General features: G+C 48.7%; 1 protein-coding gene across 3 annotated transcripts in view; it reads left to right on the top strand.

Moving 5' to 3' along the window:
- LOC143527453 (teneurin-1-like) overlaps nt 1-24,349 on the top strand; it is a 141,535-nt gene that overhangs the window by 93,856 nt on the left and 23,330 nt on the right. For all 3 annotated transcript variants that reach the window (XM_077022676.1, XM_077022677.1, XM_077022678.1), the window contains 11 exons: nt 2,221-2,406; nt 3,625-3,651; nt 4,018-4,164; nt 7,063-7,288; nt 10,201-10,320; nt 10,472-10,733; nt 11,522-11,789; nt 13,626-13,769; nt 14,905-15,154; nt 15,708-15,728; nt 18,868-19,100. In XM_077022676.1, coding sequence (XP_076878791.1) covers nt 2,221-2,406; nt 3,625-3,651; nt 4,018-4,164; nt 7,063-7,288; nt 10,201-10,320; nt 10,472-10,733; nt 11,522-11,789; nt 13,626-13,769; nt 14,905-15,154; nt 15,708-15,728; nt 18,868-19,100 — 1,884 coding nt within the window. The remainder of the gene's footprint in view (nt 1-2,220; nt 2,407-3,624; nt 3,652-4,017; nt 4,165-7,062; nt 7,289-10,200; nt 10,321-10,471; nt 10,734-11,521; nt 11,790-13,625; nt 13,770-14,904; nt 15,155-15,707; nt 15,729-18,867; nt 19,101-24,349) is intronic.

Here is a 24,349-nt window from a genome sequence, read left to right on the forward strand (position 1 = left end):
CTACACACCCTACACACCCTACATGCCCTACACACCCTACATGCCCTACACACCCTACACACCCTACATGCCCCCTACACACCCTACACCCTACACACCCTACACACCCTACACCCTACACACCCTACATGCCCTACACACCCTACACACCCTACATGCCCTACACACCCTACACCCTACATGCCCTACACACCCTACACCCTACATGCCCTACACACCCTACACCCTACATGCCCTACACACCCTACATGCCCTACACACCCTACACACCCTACATGCCCTACACACCCTACACACCCTACACACCCTACATGCCCTACACACCCTACACCCTACACACCCTACACGCCCTACACACCCTACACCCTACACACCCTACATGCCCCCTACACACCCTACACACCCTACACACCCTACACCCTACACACCCTACATGCCCTACACACCCTACACACACTACATGCCCTACACACCCTACATGCCCTACACACCCTACACCCTACATGCCCTACACACCCTACACGCCATACACACCCTACACACCCTACACACGCTACACCCTACATGCCCTACACACCCTACACACCCTACACACCCTACATGCCCTACACACCCTACACCCTACATGCCCTACACACCCTACACACCCTAAACACCCTACACCCTACACACCCTACACCCTACATGCCCTACACACCCTACACCCTACATGCCCTACATGCCCTACACACCCTACACCCTACATGCCCTACACACCCTACACACCCTACACCCTACACACCCTACATGCCCTACACACCCTACACCCTACATGCCCTACACACCCTACACACCCTACACACCCTACACACGCTACACCCTACACCCTACATGCCCTACACACCCTACACACCCTACACACCCTACATGCCCTACACACCCTACACCCTACATGCCCTACATGCCCTACACACCCTAAACACCCTACACCCTACACACCCTACACCCTACACACCCTACACATGCTACACCCTACACCCTACATGCCCTACACACCCTACACACCCTACATGCCCTACATAATCAAGTCCACGTTATGACCTAACCGGGTCATTAGCGTTTGTTACTACTGAAATGGATTTAAGTCATAGCCTGATTATAGATGAAGGCTGGTGTGCTATGAGTGAAGTACATCAGGCTTATGTTCTGTGTGTGTGTGTGTGTGTGTGTGTGTGTGTGTGTGTGTGTGTGTGTGTGTGTGTGTGTGTGTGTGTGTGTGTGTTTGTACGCATGTGGGTGTTATGTGTGCATGGGTGTGTGTGTGGGTGTTGCGAGTGCGTGTGGGTGGGTGTGTGTGTGTGTGTGTGTGTGTGCGCGCATGTGGGTGTTATGTGAGTGTGTGTGTGTGTGTGGGTGTTGTGTGTGCATAGGTGTGTGTGTGTGGGTGTTGTGAGTGCGTGTGTGTGTGTGTGTGTGTGTGTGTGTGTGTGTGTGTGTGTGCGCGCGTGCATTTGTGTGTGTGAGTGTGTATATCTGTGCACGTGTGAGCTTTTGTTTACTCGGTCATGTCACATCATCATGTCATGCTCCATGTTATGTTCCTCAAAAAATCAGTGATTCTAGTGGGGTAGAGACTATTAATCACATCATCATCTAGTTCAGATGCAGAACGTTAAGTCTTATTTAAGCCTATGCTAATATCATTCTAATGAAGCTTAGATCCTGAGCCTCCCATTTCAATACAGTTTCCTAAGTGCAGAGTACATTTGAATTGGAATGGTTCTGGCAGGGTGGGGATAAGGGAGCTTTCTGGGCCTTCAGCAGTTTCCATTCTCTTCCCCACTCTAATTATGGAGAAGAGGCCCTGTGTCTGTGAAAAAAAGTCTATTTTATTAATATGTTAGAAAATGACTTTGTGTAGTAAAGGGAGGCTGGATGTGAAGAGCTGCTCTCGAAGAGTTTGATCATGCAGTGCAAACATTTATCGTGTAGCTTTAAGTGTGCACTTGGTTCGTGATTGTAAAGGTTTTCTTAGGGAATCAGGAATCATCTCACAATAAAGAAAACCCAGCAGTCTTGGTTTTGTGTAAAATCAATAAAAAGTTGTTGACACCAAAAAGAAAACCCAAAAAAACCTCTTCTGTTTGTTCTCTAAGGCTGTTTGTAATGGAGTAATGGTTTGTTTTCCACGCCTTTCTGGGTCCTCCCACCTGCCTCTCCGTCACACACCCGGGTGGTCAGAGCTGTGCCCGTTGGCGTGTGGCACTCACGGCGTGTGCTCGGAGGGCCGGTGCCAGTGTGAAGAGGGCTGGGACGGGGCGGCGTGCGACCAGAGGGCGTGTCACCCGCGTTGCGAGGAGCACGGCCGCTGTGTGGATGGCAAGTGCCAGTGTCAGCCGGGCTGGGAAGGCGAGCACTGCACCCTGGGTAAGCATCCGCCATCCTCTCCCTCCCAACCCCCACCCAACACCCTCCACCCCCACCCAACACCCAACACCCTCCACCCCCACCCAACACCCTCCACCCCCACCCAACACCCAACACCCTCCACCCCCACCCAACACCCTCCACCCCCACCCAACACCCTCCACCCCCCACCCAACACCCTCCACCCAACACCCTCCACCCCCACCCAACACACTCCCAACCCCCACCCAACATCCTCCACCCAACACCCTCCACCCCCACCCAACACCCTCCAACCCCCACCCAACACCCTCCACCCCCACCCAACACCCTCCAACCCCCACCCAACACCCTCCACCCCCACCCAACACCCAACACCCCCCACCCAACACCCTCCACCCCCACCCAACACCCTCCACCCCCACCCAACACCCTCCACCCCTACCGAACACCCTCCACCCCCACCCATCACCCCCACCCAACACCCCCCACCCAACACCCTCCACCCAACACCCTCCACCCCCACCCAACACCCTCCACCCCCACCCAACACCCTCCACCCAACACCCTCCACCCCTACCCAACACCCTCCACCCCCACCCAACACCCTCCACCCCCACCCAACACCCTCCTCCCCCCACCCAACACCCTCCACCCCCACCCAACACCCTCCACCCCCGCTGACGCAGCCTCAGAGCTCCGCGCTAATCTGCTGCTGCATCGCCACTAATTTGGCAGCAATTAAAGCGTAATATTTCCTTGTCGACGCAGAACCCGACAAATTCCCCCCCCACTCCCTCAGCTGCCCCGCCCCCCTCAGCTGCCCCGCCCCCCAGCCCTGCTTGTAGATTGCAGACGAGCTGATGTTCGAAGAATTACAAATTTGAAAACGGGAGTAGCCCTGACAAAGGAGTGCCGGGTGAATTTGCAAGTAGCCACAGCTTGTGCCGAGCCCCAGAAAAGCCATTAAATCTCGGACATTTGCTAAAAGCGTAGCCAAGAACTCATTTCATTCCCTTTGCACTTTAACAAGGGAATTAAGGGGCTTGCACTGTACTTTCCTTAGACGTGTCAAACTAATTGCGGCTCCTGACTTCCCCCGTAAAGTCTCCCTTAATTATGCCAGTGTGTGTGTGTGTGTGTGTGTGTGTGTGTGTGTGTGTGTGTGTGTGTGTGTGTGTGTGTGTGTGTAGTGTAGTGTTTAGTACACCTCTGCTGTTATCTCTCTTTCCTTTACAGCCCATGATCTGGATGTTGTGGTAAAAGGTGAGTGGCATATCAGTATTATCACTCATACGACGCTGGAAATGAATCCATTCAGTTTCATTATAGATTTTCAAAGCAACACATACCAGTAATATTTCAATTGAATCACCTAGTCGATTTTAATGCGTTTATGGCCTCTGTAGGGTGTATTGTATAGTTTAGGGGTTAAAGTTATCATTTCAGGCATGGTCTCAAGGAAGAATTGGAGGAATCGATGTTAAAGGGTTCTTCTCAGCTAATATATATATTGTAGTGCAGTTTATTGTGAGTTGTAGCTATATTACAGCCATTTGTTCCCATAATGCTTTGCTGTGCTGTAAGTGTTATGTCACTGGTGGAGATGGCTAACCCTAAACGCTGTGCCAGATGGCTGCCCGGGCCTGTGTAACGGGAAAGGACGGTGCACCCTGGAACACAGCGGGTGGCGCTGTGCCTGTCAGCCCGGCTGGAGCGGACCCGGCTGCGACGCCGTGACCGAGCGCAACTGTGACGACAACGTCGACAACGACGGAGGTAAGTCGGGAAGGCGGGGCTCAGTTGGGCCAAAAAAAACAGAAAAAGAGAGGGAGTAAGAAAGAATACAGAGCCAAATTACTGAATGGATCGAGGAACCGAGCTCACAGTCTCCTAATAGTGTCAGGGAGGATGTAACGTCAACAACTTGGTTTGTCTGTCCTAGCTCTTTCGTCAGCATCATTATTACAGGCCACTCACTGAGCGTATTTTTAATCTTCGTGATGTAGGTTAATGCCTTTGATGTCTTCCAGTCCCTCTGAGGTAAAAGATGAAGGAGCGCATTCACTCTCCCGTTTTTAATATATATTTTTTTGTTGAATAGAAAAACAAACATGAGTGCCAAACAGAAAAAGAAAGATGGAGCGAATGAATCCAATCTCTGCCTCATCTGATTGTGCTAGAGATTTGGGGAACGAGATCCTCGCAGGCCACGGGTGACGCTCTGCTCTGGGAAAATGATTTGTTGATAAGTCGGCCTGGTTAAGATGAAAGGTGGATTGGTCGTGCGGACCCAGGTTCTTGGCAAGGCATGTGTCCTTTTTAATATCGCTTCCTTTCCTCTCTGCCTCTCCCCTACTCCAAGACGACAGATGTTGAGATTTGGAAGCTCAAAATTGGACATGAGTTGAAATATGGCTTTGAAATCTCAGGTGTTTTCACAGGAAAGGGGGGGGGGGGTGGGGGGGGGGGGGGGGGGGGGGGTGCAGGGCCTGGTTAGCCGCGTTAGCCGCATTGTTCGTGTTGTCCGTGTTATCTGTGTTGTCCACGTTCCATGTCATCCGCAAGCCAGACTTCTGTTGGGAAACGCCGGGCTGAATGTCGCCGACCCCCCCAGCTGACTCTGCTGGGCGTCTGGGACTGAGGGGAGTGTTATATGAACACTCATATTACATATATGTTGGGCTCAGCGACCAAATGTTTAGTCACAAGGGAAATGCCGGAAAATTTCCCTATTCACCTGTGCGCTCTCTCTCTCTCTCTCTCTCTCTCTCTCTCTCTCTCTCTCTCTCTCTCTCTCTCTCCCTCTGTCTGTCTCTCTCTCTCCCTCTCTCCCTCCCTGACCCCCCTTGCCCTTTAGAACAGTGGCTTCACCTGGCAAGTTTTGTTCAGTGCTATTCGAACCTTCTCGACACACTTTTGTAAAGTAAGAGAATCTGGACTTGACGGACACTCACCAGAAAATTTTAGGCTCTTTCAGCAATACTCAGATCTGGGTGCTAATTGACGTAGCGTACACACCGTCTTCACGCGCTCCACCTTTATGGGCTTGTCGGAGGTAACTGGGTGTTATCTGGTGGGGGTGGAGGAGAAGGGAGGTGAGCTCTTCTCAATTACACGCGTCTGGAGTAGAAATCAAAGTCTAATGTGTATTTGTATATGTGTATTTGTATCTGGGTCTGACCATGTGCTCATTAAAAGTAGCATTTATATTCTGAATGAGGCATCATTAGGAGCTGGCCTTAGGGAAACAGATGACAATCAAAGCCTTTTCAGCTGGGGTGAGGAGGGCAACATAATGAAGTTAGACCATAGTTAATGGGCTCTGAAGAAATGAAGCTTTTGCATCCAAGGTCTGATACATAGCTGAACTAAAATACGCATGTCTAGGTAATGACCTTGAAGGATATTAAGAAATATCTAAAATTAAAATCTAAAAGTGTTTAGAAATACATATTTTTAGCACCCGAAGAACATTCTGCACATGAAGTATAGTCAGAATGTAGAATTCGTTTGCCAAATAAAGTTTTGAAGTGGTGTGCACATTGACAGTGACCATAATTATGCATGGAATTTGAAAAATGTTAGATAACGCAAACTTCAGATAAACTTAACATAAGATGCCCTTATGTATTATGCAACCACTTATTTATTTATTTTCACGACGAGGCAGAGACCACAGTCGGAACCCCGTCCGTGAGTGGGAGTTTGCATTCAAACATTTATGCTAATCTTATATACGTTTCTGTTTTTTCCTTGAAACATTTGCCCACTGCTGAACTTGAGTTGCTTGAAAGCGCCTGGTGCGGTTAGCAGACGGCTGCACCCCACCGAATACGTCAATCCTTCAATATGGCCTCCTGCTTCATAGCTAGCTACCTTGGTATTTAGAAGAGGTGACTCTTGTTACAGGACTGCTTGTGCTGAATACGCAGCTGGGGACATTTACAAGTCAAATGTGTTTCCTGGTGGTGTTTAATTGTTTGCGCCCTTAGGAGAGGGTGACCTTGAATAGAAATGCTTCAGTTCATCCTCTTTTAACTTCTTTATCTCACAGCAACAAGGACTCCGAGACCCAGCCAGCTACGGATAACATGGCCGCCAGGATCACAACGTTGTTAATACGGCTTTAAATAGGTCATTATGGCACAGACAAAAGCTATTATTGCCAGTGTTCCAAGAAGGTTTTTTTGCCCCTTACCGGCATTTATAAAGTAATGCTGTGGTTAGCTAGAAATGTCACTGCCACTCCCAATATGTGGGGAGGGGGCACGGGGGGGTTGTGTATATATAAAATTGTTATGGAAATACCCTGCCATTTTTATGGATGCTATCACCTTCTTATTCAGATACAAATGCTCATGCTAAGGTCAAGAAAAATCTATTTTGGAGATGGAAGGAAAAAAAAGAAAAAAGCACTTTCAGACCAAATCGGTGGTAAGGTCGCACGCTTTGTACGCACCAGAGAATGCCACCTGCTCGAATTTAGATAATAATCATGTAAATGTGGTCGCTGACTCAAATGGAGGCTTTGGTTAGCAGCAGACACTTTGGGTCCCCACATAAAATCAGCCCTCCACCCGCAAGTCTTTTGTTAAAGTGATTATCAGAACCGCAGGCGAGCACTAGGCCTTTTATCTGATGATCCCTTTGCATTGGTGCGTGTGTGTCTTTCAGACGGCCTGGTGGACTGTGTGGACCCGGACTGCTGTCAGCAGGGCAGCTGCAGTAATAAGCCCTTGTGCCGGGGCGCCCCGGACCCCCTGGCCCTCCTCCAGCAGAGCCCCGCCCCTCCTGAGCCCACGGCCCCGCCCACCACGCACGCCTTCTTCCAGCGCGTCCGCTTCCTCCTGGGCAAGGCGGGCACACACACACTGCATGGAGACATCCCCTTTGATGGCAGGTGTGTGTGTGTGTGTGTGTGTGTGTGTGTGTGTGTGTGTGTGTATATATCACCTAGCATTCCTCACGGCTGTCTGGTGTTTATCCCTGACTTTATGTCTATCAATATGTAATCATATAAAGTCAGATTGTTTGTTACATATTTATGCTTTATGAGGCCTTCTGCTGTACCGGGTATAAAAATGTCACTGTAAATTTCTATGAAAGCCTTTCATTCAGCCTTTGAATGGAGAAAAATGGTGTAAGTCCTTTATTTAAAACAGACCGGAGGGGTGGAACGATCCTTTTCTCTCCTGGTTTGACAAATAAATCCACCCCCCACCCCTCCCCCCAAACACACACACACACACCCACACACACACACACACTCCAACGCAGCGGCGAATGAACAAATAAATTAATTACATGGCCTGTGCTACACAGGAAAATCAATTGCAGCATTTGGCACTTGAGTAACAAATTATAGTATGAAGCGGCCCAGAGAAATTCTGCTCCTGTACATCTATGGTGCTGGCGCTGACATGGACCTGACACTCTGCTAGTTGGCTGTGTGCTAAACACTTGATTGACACTCGGTTTCTCCAAAACCTGTAGCCATTTTGCCAAAAGTTTGTATCCTCTTTTTTTATTCAATTTTCTTTCAACCTGCTGTTTTATGTTGCTTTTTTGCATTTTTTTTTTGTTATTTGATTTGTCTAAAACACCAGTGAACATTAGATGATAGTAATATTGGAGGTGATGACTGGTGTGTTATGATGTGGGGCAGAGGCCATGGCTGAGTTCAGGAAGGGGAACGTTCTGAACAGGGAGGAGCTTGAACGTTCTGAACAGGGAGGGCCTGAACGTTCTGAACAGGGAGGAGCTTGAATGTTCTGAACAGGGAGGGCCTGAACGTTCTGAACAGGGAGGAGCTTGAATGTTCTGAACAGGGAGGGCCTGAACGTTCTGAACAGGGAGGAGCTTGAATGTTCTGAACAGGGAGGGCCTGAACGTTCTGAACAGGGAGGGGCCTGAATGTTCTGAACAGGGAGGGGCTTGAATGTTCTGAACAGGGAGGGGCCTGAACGTTCTGAACAGGGAGGAGCTTGAACGTTCTGAACAGGGAGGGCCTGAACGTTCTGAACAGGGAGGAGCTTGAACGTTCTGAACAGGGAGGGCCTGAATGTTCTGAACAGGGAGGGGCTTGAATGTTCTGAACAGGGAGGGGCTTGAATGTTCTGAACAGGGAGGGGCCTGAACGTTCTGAACAGGGAGGAGCTTGAATGTTCTGAACAGGGAGGGCCTGAACGTTCTGAACAGGGAGGAGCTTGAATGTTCTGAACAGGGAGGGCCTGAACGTTCTGAACAGGGAGGAGCTTGAATGTTCTGAACAGGGAGGGCCTGAACGTTCTGAACAGGGAGGGGCCTGAATGTTCTGAACAGGGAGGGGCTTGAATGTTCTGAACAGGGAGGGGCCTGAACGTTCTGAACAGGGAGGAGCTTGAACGTTCTGAACAGGGAGGGCCTGAACGTTCTGAACAGGGAGGAGCTTGAACGTTCTGAACAGGGAGAGCCTGAATGTTCTGAACAGGGAGGGGCTTGAATGTTCTGAACAGGGAGGGGCTTGAATGTTCTGAACAGGGAGGGGCCTGAACGTTCTGAACAGGGAGGAGCTTGAATGTTCTGAACAGGGAGGGGGCTGAATGTTCTGAACAGGGAGGAGCTTGAATGTTCTGAACAGGGAGGGGGCTGAATGTTCTGAACAGGGAGGGGCTTGAATGTTCTGAACAAGGAGGGGCTTGAATGTTCTGAACAGGGAGGGGCCTGAACGTTCTGAACAGGGAGGGGCTTGAATGTTCAGAACAGGGAGGGGCTTGAATGTTCTGAACAGGGAGGGGCCTGAACGTTCTGAACAGGGAGGAGCTTGAATGTTCTGAACAGGGAGGGGGCTGAATGTTCTGAACAGGGAGGGGCTTGAATGTTCTGAACAGGGAGGGGCCTGGGTGTTCTGAGCAGGAGGTGCTGAGCACCAGGGAGTTAGGGCAAGGGCAGAGCAAACGACCAGAAAACTTCAACGAGGTCAGGAAACCGTATTTTGCGGGCCTGTAAATCTCACTGCGGTGAAGTGCAGAAGCTTCTGAAGTCATTAGACTTTGAAGGTCTTTATTACTGGAGGTCAGATTTGACGGGGCAGCATTGGCAGGAGTGTCTGCTGACGGATATTATGCTCAGCAACACGTCACCCCGAGACCCAGTCACTCTCATGCAGGCGGGCCAGGGGCGCCGGCACGGGTCGGACCGGATCGTCTCGCTCGCTGCTCTGCAGACCGCCATTTTCTTGCAGCTCCCCGCCCTCCCCCACGCTACCACGGCGTCCACCATGTTGGGCTCAGGTCTCAAATGGGTTTTTAATCTCAATATCCTTTATTAAGCGCACAATTTTGTTCCTTTTATATTCAAATGGGAAGTCTATCAAGCATGGAAGAAGGGATAAAAGGTGTCATACATTTCTTTTTTCATTCATTTTTTTCCCCAGCTAGGTTCACTTGTTTGTACCGCAGTCTTCATGTTGAACTGTATCAGCCTCATTATTATAGAAAAGATTATCACACGCATGACTGGCTGACACGTCTAGTTTAAGGACGTCGTTCCAAAAAACCTGACAAAGTCTTGTTTATTTGTTCCTTCTTTCTACCGCATGCGGCCACGTTCTTAAACACAGTATTTACCAGCACAACTGGAGCAGCTGATGTTCAGAACATTTTCAGTCTGACCTTGCTCCTGACCTTGCTCCTGTGAAATGAATTAAACGGATAAAATTAAACTGATAAAAAGAAAAAAACAGACAGCAACTTGAGTTCTCTGAAACTGGCAGTGAGTTAGGGCCTAGTACTGGCATCCATGAAGCACTAATTCTTCTGTCTTCTGTCTCAGCCGAGCGGCGGTGGTGCGGGGACAGGTGGTGGCTGTAGACTCTACGCCTCTGGTTGGGGTCAACGTCACCTTCCACCAGCACCCGGAGTACGGCTACACAATCAGTCGTCAGGACGGCAGGTACACATGAACGGGCTTGCTTCTTTTAAAAATACTTTTGGGTACCCCGACCAAATAACTCATTTATCCTCTCGCTGCCGGTGAAAGATGACGACTGTAGTCTGAGCAGCATGGAGATCTTTCCTTCACATCTTTTAACTTCCACTTCCAGTTTTGACCTGGTGGTGGTGGGAGCCGTGGCCGTGACCCTCGTCTTCCAACGCCCGCCCTTCCTCGCGCAGAGGCGTGCCGTCTGGGTCCCCTGGAACAACTTCCTGGTGTTGGACACGGTGGTAATGGCCCGTGTGGAGCTCACGCCCCCATCGTGTGACATGAAGAACTTCATCAGCCCCTACCCCATCGTCCTGCCCTCACCGCTGACCCGGTACGCCGGGGAGTGTGCCCTCCGTGGACCCGTCGTCCCGGAGCTTCAGGTATAATCAGACTGGCCCTGGCGAGGCAGGTTTCAAGTTTGCACTGAGCTTGAACTTTATTTAACATGAGTTTGCTCCACTTCTTGATCTTAAAGTACAGAAAGAAATAAGAAAGTGTAGCTGTAGCTCAATACGTTAAGTTTCTGCTGTTTGGTTCTCTAGCCAGTCTGCATTCGTGACAGAATTTGTCAAGCTGTGATCTGCCAAGACTGCGTCCCAATTAACCTCACATATAAGGTCATTTATTTGGTCACACGTTAAAAAAAATGTAATTGGCATGCAGATTGATGAGATTATATATAGAGTTGTTTACAGTGCTGAGCAATTTGAAGCAATCTGGTTGTCCTCACGTGGCCTCTAATTCATTTCATGCCTTCACACTAATTATCTGGCTAAATGCTAACACAAATAAAGAGGAAAAGACTATCTGTCAATAGCAAGTGTTACGTCAGGTCCCGAGATCTGTTTTACCTTCCAAAATCCTTTCATCTGGGGTGATTAGAATACCAAAATGGCCTAAAACTCCCGCTTTCCTTTCATAATCCATGCCATTGGCAGTAGATCACAGCATCCCCCCCGACCAATTTACAGCAGTCATACCGAACACTTCCATCCAACGGAGGGATCGTGCTCATCCGCACCGAAGCCGTTTTGGGCCGCCCCCGGATCTCGTGCAAATGGTACAGCGCGGTGGTCTTGGCGATGGCGTCGACGGGCGGGGGGGTGGAGGGGAGGGAGGTGAGCTCCACGCCGGGGCTCCTCTGATGCTCCTGCCGTCTCACCCACAGGCCGTGCAGGAGGAGATCGCCGTGCCGGGCAGCTTCGTGAAGCTCAGCTATCTCAGCACGCGTGCTGCTGGCTACCAGTCTCTGCTGCGTGTGGCGCTCACGCACGCCACCATGCCGCCTGGCCTCAGCAAGGTCCACGTGGTGGTCTCCGTGGAGGGCCGGCGGTACCAGAAGTGGTACCCGGCCGCCACCGGCCTCGTCTACGTCCTGGCCTGGAACAAGACGGACATCTACGGACAGGAGGTCTGGGGACTGACCGAAGCGGCTGGTAAGCCACGCGTCTCGACAGCGGTTAACGAACCACAGCTCGCAACTGCCTATTCGCTCTGTAAAAAAAGACATCCGTCAAATGGTTCAAATCGAACTGTAATGTGACATCTATCGCGTATGGTGTAAGCATCTGTCCTAATCCAACGATTATTCTTTTGCCAACCATCATGGCGGTCAATGTCGCAAGGGCTTTTTAAAAAACGGCTTCGCTCACCTCGGGCCTCTGCGCACACAGCAGCGGCAGCGATATCGACAGTGTGAGCGTCAGCCGCTAATGAAGCCCATCTCCGCTCCTTAACCCAGACTGACGTCTGCCATCTCCCTGCTCCCTTCCAACGTACGGCTGCTCGTGTCGCACGCCGGCCGGGCACCGTCATCCCGGCACGAAACGCGAGCGTAAAATTGGTGTCACAGCCCCGAGTGGAGCCCCGTAGCAAGGACGTCGCTTCTCCTCGTCTTTAGCACGTGCCGTAATGAGCCGGGCGCAAGTGCCTCGTTCGTCGACGCCGTTTTAAAGAGCCTCTCCCCTGATTGTGCAGCCGTCTGGGTGTGGGGGGGGGGGGGGGGGGGGGGGAGCCTCTTGATTGCCCGCCGCTCTGCTCATCACGGTTCTTTCATGCTTTCTCCTGAAGGATGAATTCAATATGCCGCCCTATAGCATGTAATTAACCCATCTTCTCGGCTTCGAGTTGATATTTGGGCCGTGGCGGGTGCATGGCGGGCCGCTTGAGCCGAGCGTAGCACCTCACACTTCAATTAGTCTGAAGTCCTTCAAGGGGTTTTCTGTCGTGTTTATAGAAATCCAATATAATCCCGCAGCCAAAGTTCAAGAGTGGCCTCTCCTCGCCCGAGCTGGAGTAGCCGCACCCCGCCCAACGTTCACTTCTCTCTCGCTCTCTCGCTCTCTCGCTCCCCCTCTCTCTCCCTTGCTGTCTCCCACGCTGCTATTCTCTTCATTCTTATCTGTCTTTTTCTCTTCCTTCCTGTCATTCATTCACTTTCATTTCTCTCTTTCTCTCAAGCTCTTTCGCTTTCTCCTGCACTGCCATAATCTCTCTGCCCCTGCTGGCCCGCAACCTCTATTCTAGTCCCACAGTTTTTCTCTTCCTTTTCAAACACACACACACACACACACACACACACACACACACACACACACACACACACACACATCTCATATAGACTGACCTAATTCTGCAGGACACGAACAGTGGGATGATCACAGTAGTCATAACAGACATTTTCTTTTCCGAATTTTACATGGTGGAAAGTCCTATTTATTTTTGCTCTTTCTCCATATTGCCCATGTGTTTTTTCATCTATTTTTTTAATTTGTACATTTGTTTATTTCATTTCGTCCTGTTGATTAATCGAGTCACACGAGAGCTGTTAAGCGCTAGTTATTCATAGTCCCTCCCCACTAGATTTTCATTCATAACAATTAGCTCCCTGGTCAAATCATTAAGCATTTGTACGTGACCTTCCCGGGAAAAGATGGTGGCTGGACAGACCTGTGGAAAGTGGAGCAGAAGGCGGAGGGGCGTCAAGACGGGCCACACTTCAGCGCTGGAGCCGCAGCCCGCAGTTCTACTGGACTTTAGAGCTCCATTAATCACAGCGTTAATCACGATGCCGTCGATACAGGGGGCACTTGGCCAGGGCGACGTGAGCGGGAGCTGGCCTCTGTGTGGGCTGGCCTGATTAAGAAGCTTGATGTTTAGACGCCCCACGCTCCGAGGTGTTTCTCGTCCTGCCAGCACGGCCATCTGACACAGCCTGTGTGTGTGCGTGCGTGTGTGTGTGTGTGTGTGTGTGTGTGTGTGTGTGTCCACAGTGTCTGTGGGATACGAGCATGAATCCTGTCCGGGCTTTGTTCTGTGGGAGAGGAGAACAGCTCTAATCCAGGGCTTTGAGATGATGGGCTCTGACTTAGGAGGCTGGACGTTGGACAAACACCACGTCCTCAACGTGCAGAGCGGTAAGAGCTGGCGGTTCCGGTGGCGATGGCCCAGAGCCGCACGCACGCACGCACGCACGCACGCACGCCACGCCCACTCACATTGGTCGCCCAGCACAATTAACGAGTTACAAGCTCCTTGATCAAACCACAGCTCTAGGGATTGCAAAACCACTCAGCTTTTTAATTAGTTGTGGAACGTTATAGTAAAACTACACTTATGTGTCCCTTTTCAAAGGTGTGTACAGAAGGTTTTCAAAATTAAATATGCACATGAATATGCAAACATCCTAATTGGCTTATTGAAAAGCTTATTGTTAAAACAATATGCATGAAGTATACAACTATACACATGATGATGAAGGCTGCAGAAAGATCCGGAAGAGGATGTTGTTTTCCGCCAGGGCCAGCACATGGTAAGAAGCAGACTTCAGCGAAGACATGTCTGAGTGTCTACAGGAGAGTCCCCTCTCTTTATAGTTGCGTGTTTTTTATGCCTAGTTTCATTTAGCTGACACTGTCGTGAGTGACCCGGTTGAGTCAGGGGTAGGGGCCCCCCCCCAGCACACTGTGTGGTTAAGCGTCTTCCATGAAGCACCAACAACTGATTCATAGCTGTAGCTCTCTGACCACAGGCGCTTTCTCAACATGTTTAAATAACATTCCAATTTAGTAAATTATTTAGTAAATCATTAGTAAATTAGTAAATGAGAGCCATTTGTTCACCAGACCAACTATAAGTGACTACAAACACATACCTGTTGGAGCAGCTTTTACTCAGAAGCCTATGACGTGTGAGAGTACAAATATATCATACAGCTCTGTCACAACATGATGTTTGATGGTAAATGCTAATAACGTGTTAAAAGATCAATCCCAGCACGATGGGCTGTAAATAAAATGTGGTTATTGAAGACAAAACAAAAGAAAATGAACAAAAAACCTGCAGAGGCAATTTTATACGGCAGAATGAAAAAGATTTATGTGTGGGTGTGGCATCTTTTGTCATATTTTACTGTTCCCACTTCTAATGTTTTAGTTGGTACACAAACGTGTGTACACAAATGCACACAAATTCTGAGGAGCATTCTGACAGGGTTATATTGCAGAAGCGTTTAAGATCAAGTGATCACAACACCTGACCCCCCACCCGCAGGAATCTTACACAAAGGAAACGGAGAGAACGTGTTCATCACCCAGCAGCCTGCGGTCATTGGTACGGTGATGGGGAACGGCTACTACCGCACCATCCCCTGCCCCGGCTGCAGCGGCCCGGCCTCCGAGGCCAAACTCTTCGCCCCCGTGGCGTTGGCCTGCGGTCCCGACGGCAGCATCTACGTGGGCGACTTCAACTTCGTGCGCCGAATCCTCCCCAGCGGCTACACCTACAACATCCTGGAGCTCAAGTAAAAGAAAACATACACATAAAGGCTGTTTTCTTTGTTTCTCCTACCTTCCTTGAGTGCCCCCTCCCCCACAACACACACACACACACACACACACACACACACACACACACACACACACCGCCTCCCCCTCCTCCTTGAAGCAAGTTCTGCTGCGTTCTGATTTAAGACTGTCCTTGGCCCACGCTGCTGATTTGACGCCTCATTGTTAATTGTTAATTGTTCCGGAGAACAAGGCGGCCCTGTTTCACAGAACTGTCGGCATGTTGCGAGACTCACGGGCACAGACATATAAACAAGTCGTGATGACACTGGCCAAAATCCTGACGATGGTTTGTCTGCGAATGCGGGAACCTCGGTGCTAATGGCACACATAAACGGCTGTGGAGACGTGCCAGTTTTCTGCCCGGTGCAAATCAGTCCATCTTGTCCTAATCCTGCAGTGCGTTTGACAGCATTCATTTGCATGTAGTGTATTGTCACTGTATATTGTCACTGAGAATGTGAAGATAAACAACTTCTCTTCTCTCTCCTCATAATGCATAACCCTCAGGAACAGGGACACCAGACACAGGTAGGATAGCACTCACCCCCCCCCCCCCCCCCCCCCCGTGTCAGCAAGGTCACCTCTATTATACAGCAAAAATCTACTGACACTTACTGGTGGCATCATATTTATTGCTTATTTGTTCATTCGTTAATGTGAGCAAGAATATATTCATATCGGTCTGAGTTTACATTTAGATTAATTTAAACATCATATTAATTATTTAGATTAGTTTAAACAAAGCAACAAGAATTTGTTTGTTAACTCTGGTAATAATGTTAATGTTAATGTAAATAATTAATATTACTAAAATTGCAACATAATCTCCATCCACGCTGTATCTCCCTTCGTGCCTCTAGTACACCACAACTCAAACCATCGCCGATAAATTCCAAGGAACACGAGATTCTTCTTTGTACTAGCAGGAATGAAACCCTACTGTCTGTGATTATCAGTCTCCTGCTGTCTTCAGACATACCTCTTCAAGAAGCACTTTAATGATCCAGTCACTTCATTGCTCTAGAATAATTAACATTCCTTCACTTCTCTATGAAAAATAAATTCTTTTTTTCGTTTCTTTCTGCTTGCTCTTTGGTACCTATAGAGTCAGGCCTAGTATGCTAGCATAAAGAGATTTATTCCATGGTGGTGGAAGTAAGTACCATTGTAAACTGTACCTGTACGTGTAAATTATATATGGTTAGTTGTGGTATACATCTTCAGTGGTCTATGTGGTTATACAGGTTGTTTTATGAAATGTAGACATTAGAGGAGGTTTTGGTATTGTAGTTTAATAAAACTGGCTGTGTTGCTGCATAAAAACAGATTTTTAATCATATTACCGATGCTTTTAAAAAATAAAAATAGTTATTGAAATTTTCAAGCCACAAACCACCCCCGATGCAATAAAAAAGCATTTTAATAACATTTAATAGAACTTACATATATATAGTATTTATAATTAAGCATGGTTTTCACATTTAGAAATCTTCAAAAATGTTCAAAGGTGTTAAAAAATGTTAAAAAGGTACGTGTTGCATTAAATAATTGCAGTGATGGCAATCTGGAATTTACGGTGGAGGTCACTCCCCACTGGTCCTGCCTACGTGCCCGAGGCTGCCCAGCAAACTAAAGGTTTTGTCATTTTTTCACTGTAGACGACATCGAGGGCTCTCTGAACTCCTCCATCTCTTCCCTGACAGCCACTGGATTAGCCAGATGTGCACTGTCAGTCAATATCCACCTTTATTGAGTGGCCTTTGAAAGTCGGAGGCGGGGTGAAGGAGAATTAAGGCCGATGCCATCTTGGAGGGGAAAAAATGTCAGGAGTGCAGCTGATATCACAGATTTGGGCTGGATTCCCGTCGAAGAGCTCAGAAAGCGGGCCAGTCCCCCACGCGGCTCGCGAGAACAACAGACGGCCGTTGACGGCCCCGGGCCAGACGACAGCACCCGCGCGTCTCTTTACAAACCTCCGTGCTCCGATCGCTGACTGGAGCGGGTGCAGGAGGCCTAATTAAAGTTCCCCAGATGAGACGGTATTTGTCAAGCCAAGTTCTTGGCTTCAAACGCCCACGTTTTCTGCCTCCCTGGGAAAAAAAAAAAACTGAGCGCCGGTCCGGGCCCGGCGATGCCGTCCGGTTCTGTTCCAGACGACAGTTGCGAACACCGTGACAGGTGGTGCCAAGGACCCACCAAGGGATTTTTTTACAGTCACTTTTACAGTAGGTGACTGGATGCTGTCCAGGAAAGCTTTTAGAAATGTCAAGGAGATGAAGGAGGAATATTAAACAGGACTGTTAGAGGCAGTTTGAGTGTGTAGGGGTTTTTTTTTTCCTGTTTCTTTACTCTGCAGCTGCATGACTGAGAGACTTTCGGCATGTGTTTCTCTGTGTCAGAGATCAGTAGGAGGGGGAAGACTTGATTCTTGCCTACTGACTTTTTCTCACGAGGAGCGTGCGTCTCGACACTTTCCAGTCGCACCGTCTGATCTGCGCAGAAGGTTGCGTGGTGCTCAGTTCTTTGGAAGGAGACTCACCTCTCCTCAAATCCCCTCGGGTCAGGCCGCACGTCGCCGGCTTAGTCTGCATGGCCATTCATTTTTTCCTTTTATTTCACTCGTTTATCTCTCATGTAAAAAAAAAACGAACATTAATTATTCATGCTTACGTAGCTTTCAAAGCTTTTAGCTCCACTCGTGGAAGCCCAGAAGTGCTCACTACTGCATACTTTTGAAACAATAAACAGGGAAAGACAATCACGTTTCCACCACTCCAAAACAGCGATCTGGTGGTGAGTGTCGTCTTTTGCCTGTATGTGAACTGAGGTTGGGTGTTTTTTTTTGTTTTTTTTTCTCTCTCTCTCTCCCTCGCTCCTTTTGCAAGTGAACAAAACAACTCTGAAATGGAGTCTCTCCTGTCATGCACCGCTCCCTGTGATAAATGACAGTGATGGCATTTCCCTGGAGGACTGGCCTCAGACGTGTGTAAACAAACGCATCCTCCCTGCTCTGGATGCGTTTTTAATTGTCATGTTTATTCTTGACCATGCCATTTCATTTGCCCGTGGTTACCGCCATCACCTTAGAGGCTTGATAATCTAATTAGATGTTCGCTCCAGTAGCCATACGCACTGTTAGATAGAAAACATGGAAATCCAATGAATATATAAGCAGTGGCAAGTTAATTCATTTTGTGTTGACTGTGCCTGTATTTACCCCCTTTATTGAAAAGCTCCAGGAGTAAAGGGGATGATTTTTAAATGAGTGTGGAATGACTAAATGCTCTGAGCATCACACAGGGGTACAGTCTTGTTCTCAGTCAGGACACACTCAGTCAGGGCACACTGTTCCTGTAATGAAATCCGAAGAAACCAGAGTCCTCTGCTGAATATCGCCAGTCTTACACTGTGATATCCAAAATATCACCTTTAAAATGTCATGGGATTAGAAATTAGTATGTGGCAAGCCCCTGTGGTCTTTGAGTGGTGTGTGTCACACCGAGACCTTTAAATATTTGATAGGCACTGAATTGCAAACCAGTCCGCTGATGAGGAATTTGTCGATTGATCAGCCGATCCATTTTCCTCTTGTTGAGGCCAGCTGCAAACACAAGTCGTGACGGAGGTGACCAGGGTCTTAACCACCAATGACTGTGCTTCTCTGCAGCACCAGCCCAGCCCATAAATACTACCTTGCCATGGACCCCGTCAACGAGGTGCTGTACCTGTCGGACACGAGCAGCAGGAGGGTGTACCGCCTGAAGACCCTGAGCGAGCCCAAGGACCCCGCCAAGAACGTGGAGGTTGTGGCCGGAACAGGGGAGCAGTGCCTGCCGTTTGACCAGAGCCACTGTGGTGAGGGTGGCAAAGCGACGGTGGCCTCACTCAACAACCCCAGAGGTAGGCACTGCTTTCACTCAACAACCCCAGAGGTAGGCTCTCTAAGCGGCCGGTCTTGACTTGGCTTGGCAATCAGAATAGTGTGAAATCTAACATTGTATGTGACTTGTATGATGCTTAGATGACACGGACTAGTTCTTTGAGCTTTCCAAATGCATAACAGACATCAATTTTCCACTCCAGCCTTTAGTGAGAATGTTTTCTCCTTGGTTGCTAGAAAAAGCCGGAACTTACTAGAGCTTAATTAAGTCTACAATCACTAAGCACATGTTGTCATTGATTAACTAGTACTCTAGACTGTTCTAGCTGATTTGGATATACAGGGAGCTAATTGTGAAGCCTCCAGGACACAGCAGTTGTAAGGCCCAGCTTGGCAGGGCTCTGAGTCCTTCAGCGACCCCCCTCACACTCACACTCACACATCACACATCACATTATTTGCATTTGTGACTCTTTTCCCTCCCTAGACATCACCTGGGACGTCGTGTATCAGGCATACGGTCTTTTTTAACTCCACTAGGGTGCCAGAGGCAGTTTTTCTCAGCTCTACCTTGATACTAGCATCTGGCCCAGACTTTCAGCAATATTTTATTTGTTTAATTCTTGAACATAATTCATATACATAAGGATCAAGGCCCCTGTAGGATTGGCACGGGTGCAGATAAAACCTAATTAAAGACGCCTAGGCAAAGATTTGTCAGAATGGAATGTGAGTGGTGTTCTAAACATTATTCCCATAGACGGTCCTGTTTTGTCCCACAGCGTTGTATTTGTAATGCTGTCATTTTCGATAATCGTGACTCTACATGTGTTTTTGAACGTCCCACCTGTGAGTATTCTTTGCTGGAGCGTTTCAGCCGGGTTGGCCGTCACTGGGGGATTCACAACACAGTCGCAGCTTGTCTGCCTCTCTTTTTCTTTTGATTAGCAATTCTGTACATTCTGTGAGCCGCTGTTTCACCGAGCCTTTCTTACCATACAAGAGTGTCTGCTTTATTCGCCTTCATTCGTCTTCTAAACAGGGGAATCGCTGTGTGTTCCAGAGCGTTAAGGAAGCAAAAATAAATGAACAAGAACTGTTTACAAAAGGAGAGTGTCCTTGGAAATGTTGAACCGAATCGTCTTTTCTCGATCCAGTATTGAGAGCAACTAAGTGGAGTTTTAAACTTTAATAAAAGGAGAAGTGTGTTGGGAAAAGCCACACCCGAAACCAATCATTCCCACCTCCGTGTGCCAGACCGTGACCCATCACGCCCCCCCCCGTCGAATCCTTCTCACCCCAAAGGGCCGGTTGTTACCATGTTAAACTTCACTCCACACGCTCACAGGTGCTTCTGATGAGGTTTAGGCTCCTCACCAACTTCCAGCAGAGGTGGAGAAGGTTACCATTAAAAAAAAAGTATTTATTTTCTCTGCTGCAGCCCTGACCCGCGTGTTTGAAGATGCCACTGCTGAGCCTAACCTCCCAGCTCAAGGTCAGATGATGAATGGTGTTCCGCAGGAGGCCTGCCGCGCGCTCGCAGACCCAGATTAGCGGCCCGAGGAAGGACCTTTGGCACATCCCCTCTCGCGCTCAGCCCTCTGAAGCCTTAAAAAATTCATTACATCCATCCAGCAAGCAGCGCAAAAGTAATCAATCTTGAGGAGGCAACATAAAAAAAGACTCCGGCACCCCACCATCAGATTTCCATATCTTACTGCAGGAATGTCTGTAACGAGTGGAGGATTTGGGAGAAAAATGAAAGGCTTATCTTTTAGTCTCCAGCTGTTTTTTTTTTTTTTTAAGATGTAAGATTCGTTTGAGGTACGAGCATTGATCCTCTTGCAGAGTCGACTCTCCTACCCTGTCAGAGGCTGCAGGGCTACGCAGATAGTTGTGAACATCGCGCTTATCAGACAGGAAGGAGTCGCTACTATACGCGCCTAGCCACGCCCCTCCTGCCCCCCCTCCCTTCCTCCACCCCACCCCTGCCCCCCCTAGGTGTCTCGCCGCTGTGTTCACTGAGCTGCACGGAGATTTCTCATCACATTCCTGCTCGAGGAGGTCTCGGCAGGCTACGCAGGCAGAGTCGCGTCGCGTTCATTTTTCAGGGCTTCGAAAATTCGCCCGTGAAATCCTCGCGTCTTAATGAGCCGTGAGGATTTACGTTTCGATGCTGCGGCAAATGTGGAGTCTCGCTTTTACCAAAACTAGTCTGGCAAATAATTCCAGTGGAGCTGAAAAATGGGGGAAGTGCCCGTTTCTGGTTTTTGATATTCATGTTTTGCTTAAAAGGAGCATTTGGGCCATCAAAGGGATTCAGTTAGCGCTGGCCTCATCGAGGAAGCCGGGCTGTTTGTGTTTCTTCGTTATTTATTTATTTATTTTTAGATCAAACAGTCTTTGTTGATCTGCCGCCTGTAAGAGTTGTGTTCCTGCCAAGTCCCAGGAACAATGGGTCACAGCCGGACCCGGCCCGCTCTCGCTCTCGGTCCACAGCGGGCAGCAGTTCTGGTGCTTTTTGTTGGGAACGTGGGCCCTCTTATCGGTGGTGGTCTGGTGCGGGATCGGCTTAGCCGGCTCTGCGGAGAACAGCACCAGCCGAAGAGAGTAGGGCCCGCGGATCCGCCTTCACCCCCACCACCAGTCTCCCTCTGCCCCAGAGGTGGCAGACTAATGCCTTTATCTGGTCCGAGCACACAGTCGTCACGTCTTTGCTTTCATCGGGAACCGCCCGCCACCCCGCTTCCCCCTTAGCCCCAACCCCATCCCCACACCCAAGCCACAGTTTCCTATCTCTGAGTCAACGCCATTATGGCATGGCAACAGATGGGGTGGTGAGTTTTTAAAGCCGCATTTCTGATGCAAAAGTCAGAGTGGGCGCAGGCACAGATATGGCCAAGCCTGCCCGAAAAAAAAAAATTCGCAGACGGGTGGAAACCACGCTTGTGTCATGGGAACCGAGTCGTAAATAAATGTGACGGGTTGCATCAGGTTGGAATGGGGTGAAGGGACCGAAACGAACGTCATTTTCAGTCGTCGCCGATGTCAGACAGGTCTACGAGAGATGAGACGGACACTGGATTAGCTCCAAGAGCCCACACATGATGAACCACAACGCAAGGTTTTCACCAACATAAATTTCAAGTCCAACTTGTGTCTGCGTAGAAGAAATTCGTATAGTCAGCTCTCCTTCAACTGTTTTCGTTGGCCACATTAATCTAGATGCTGGTCCAGTTCTCCATGGTGATGTGGTTTTCTCACCATGCCCCTCTAAATATGGTCTAAAAGGCTCGTTGAAGCGTGACCACAGTACAGTGTCTGGCCTCTCCTCTAGGGCCAGAGTTGTTGTGTTTTATCAGTGTGGGTCTTGTGGGTTTATGCACACACTTACCAAACAGAAAACTGGCTAAGCACATTGAGGCATTAATTCCCTCTGTCTATAAATAAACCACAAGTCACGCATGTGTCTGGTTAAGGAGAAAAAAAAATGAAACAAAACGAAACACTGTCCCTGGTCCTTTGGGTGACATGTTGCCTCTCTGTTTACAGAGGGTGACAGCATTGGAGCAATTGTTTGGTATTTTACTGCTCTGTGCTGGAGCGCTGGAAAAATCTGTTTGGTCTATCAGCAGAAAGCTGAGTAGGAACAGATCTGACATTGCCAAGTGACAGTTTACACATAAATAATGAATCTGCAGCCGAGCTCACATTTTTTTGCCCATTTAACACAGTCCAGACCAGTGACGGATTGTGTCTATCGTGTTATCAGCTGCCCGCGTACAGCGCGTGAGAACGATGTGCCAGGAAGCTTGCCCAGAAGGTACATCTAAAGATGTCCGAGCTGGAGAGCGTCGGCGATCTTATGACGGATAACTTAAGGCCACTGTGTGCTAAATTGAGGGGGAGTGGGGGGAGGGGTCAGGGGGCGGGGTCTGGGGGAGGGGGTCAATGCAGGGTGCCAGAAGGCTCTATGGCAACGTTCTGTCACTGTCACACACCAGCCTGCCAAGCATCCCACGCTGCATCGCCCGCCAAGTTGATTGACACAACGGTGACATGAATAAGACAAGAAGATGCAATGTGGCAGGGCAGTTATACACAGGTGCCTCCCGCCCACCTGCCCTGGTCACCTCAAACCAGCAGGACCACAGTTAATGGCTGTGTAGCATTAGTGTGCGCTATAACCTGGACCAGTGCTGGATTCCAAGGGTCCTTATATAATTGTCAGATTCCCTACCTAAGGAAAATGTATTAGGGATTGCTAGTTCAATATTAGTAAAGATGCTTACTTAAAATACACTACGGCTCAGTTCTATCTTAATTAGCTTCAGTATCAATAAAGCAAACCATGCTGTTCTCACACTGGATTGGTTCGCAATTATCCATGTTTTTTTTAAGCTATTGTAATTGGTTTGTAGACTGTATGAGATTCAGTTTCACACATACACACACAATCTGGTTGTTAACAGTGAAGGTTAACAGTGTGTGGTCCCGTGTAACGCTAATAATGAACATTCCTTACGTTTTCACCCCAATTCAGCATGTGTGCTGAGCAGATTAGCCCTTCGTAATAACACATACACATGGAGGCTTAAAATAAAGATTTCACTCACAAAATAAGTTCATTGTACTACACTCCTAGTCTCTTGAGCAAAAAGAATACATCCCATAATGTCAACATCATACAGTTCAAGTCCAAGAGAAGTATGAAAGCATTTATTTACCAATAAGTAATGAAGCTTCGTTGCCTTTGTATTTGTGGATAATTTTTTACAGCAGAACCTGTATTGAGACAAATCACAGGCTTTGGCATGGCACATATATTTCTAATAGTGGGAACTTGGGCGACTGTGATAAAAGTATTAACCTATGGGTCTGCAGGTGCCCCTGGAAAATCTTTTGACTCCTTGGTTGTTTGAAGGTGAATTTATTCATCGCTTCCAGTGACAGGCAGGAAATTGTCTGGACTCTCTCTAGCATGCAAGCGAAATACGCTGATAAAATTGTCGCTGCAAGATTCAACCTCCTTCATTGCTTCTTTTTCCTTCCATTTGTAACCACCTCAGAGGAGACTCTGTCGGCTCGGAAGGGATCCATTTGGCGCCGTCAGCCCACGTTAAGCCACACCTGCACCGGTCGTTAACCTTTTCTTTGCCGAGCGCGACCGTGGAGGCTGTCCTCCTGCCGTGTCCCATGAGGACGCCTCTCTTTCAGGGTCTCGAGACTCCTGAACCGGCCGAGACACGGTGGTGGTTAGAGTGGTGTC

Source organism: Brachyhypopomus gauderio, chromosome 11 (assembly GCF_052324685.1).
Source record: "Brachyhypopomus gauderio isolate BG-103 chromosome 11, BGAUD_0.2, whole genome shotgun sequence".
Taxonomy (NCBI): domain Eukaryota; kingdom Metazoa; phylum Chordata; class Actinopteri; order Gymnotiformes; family Hypopomidae; genus Brachyhypopomus; species Brachyhypopomus gauderio.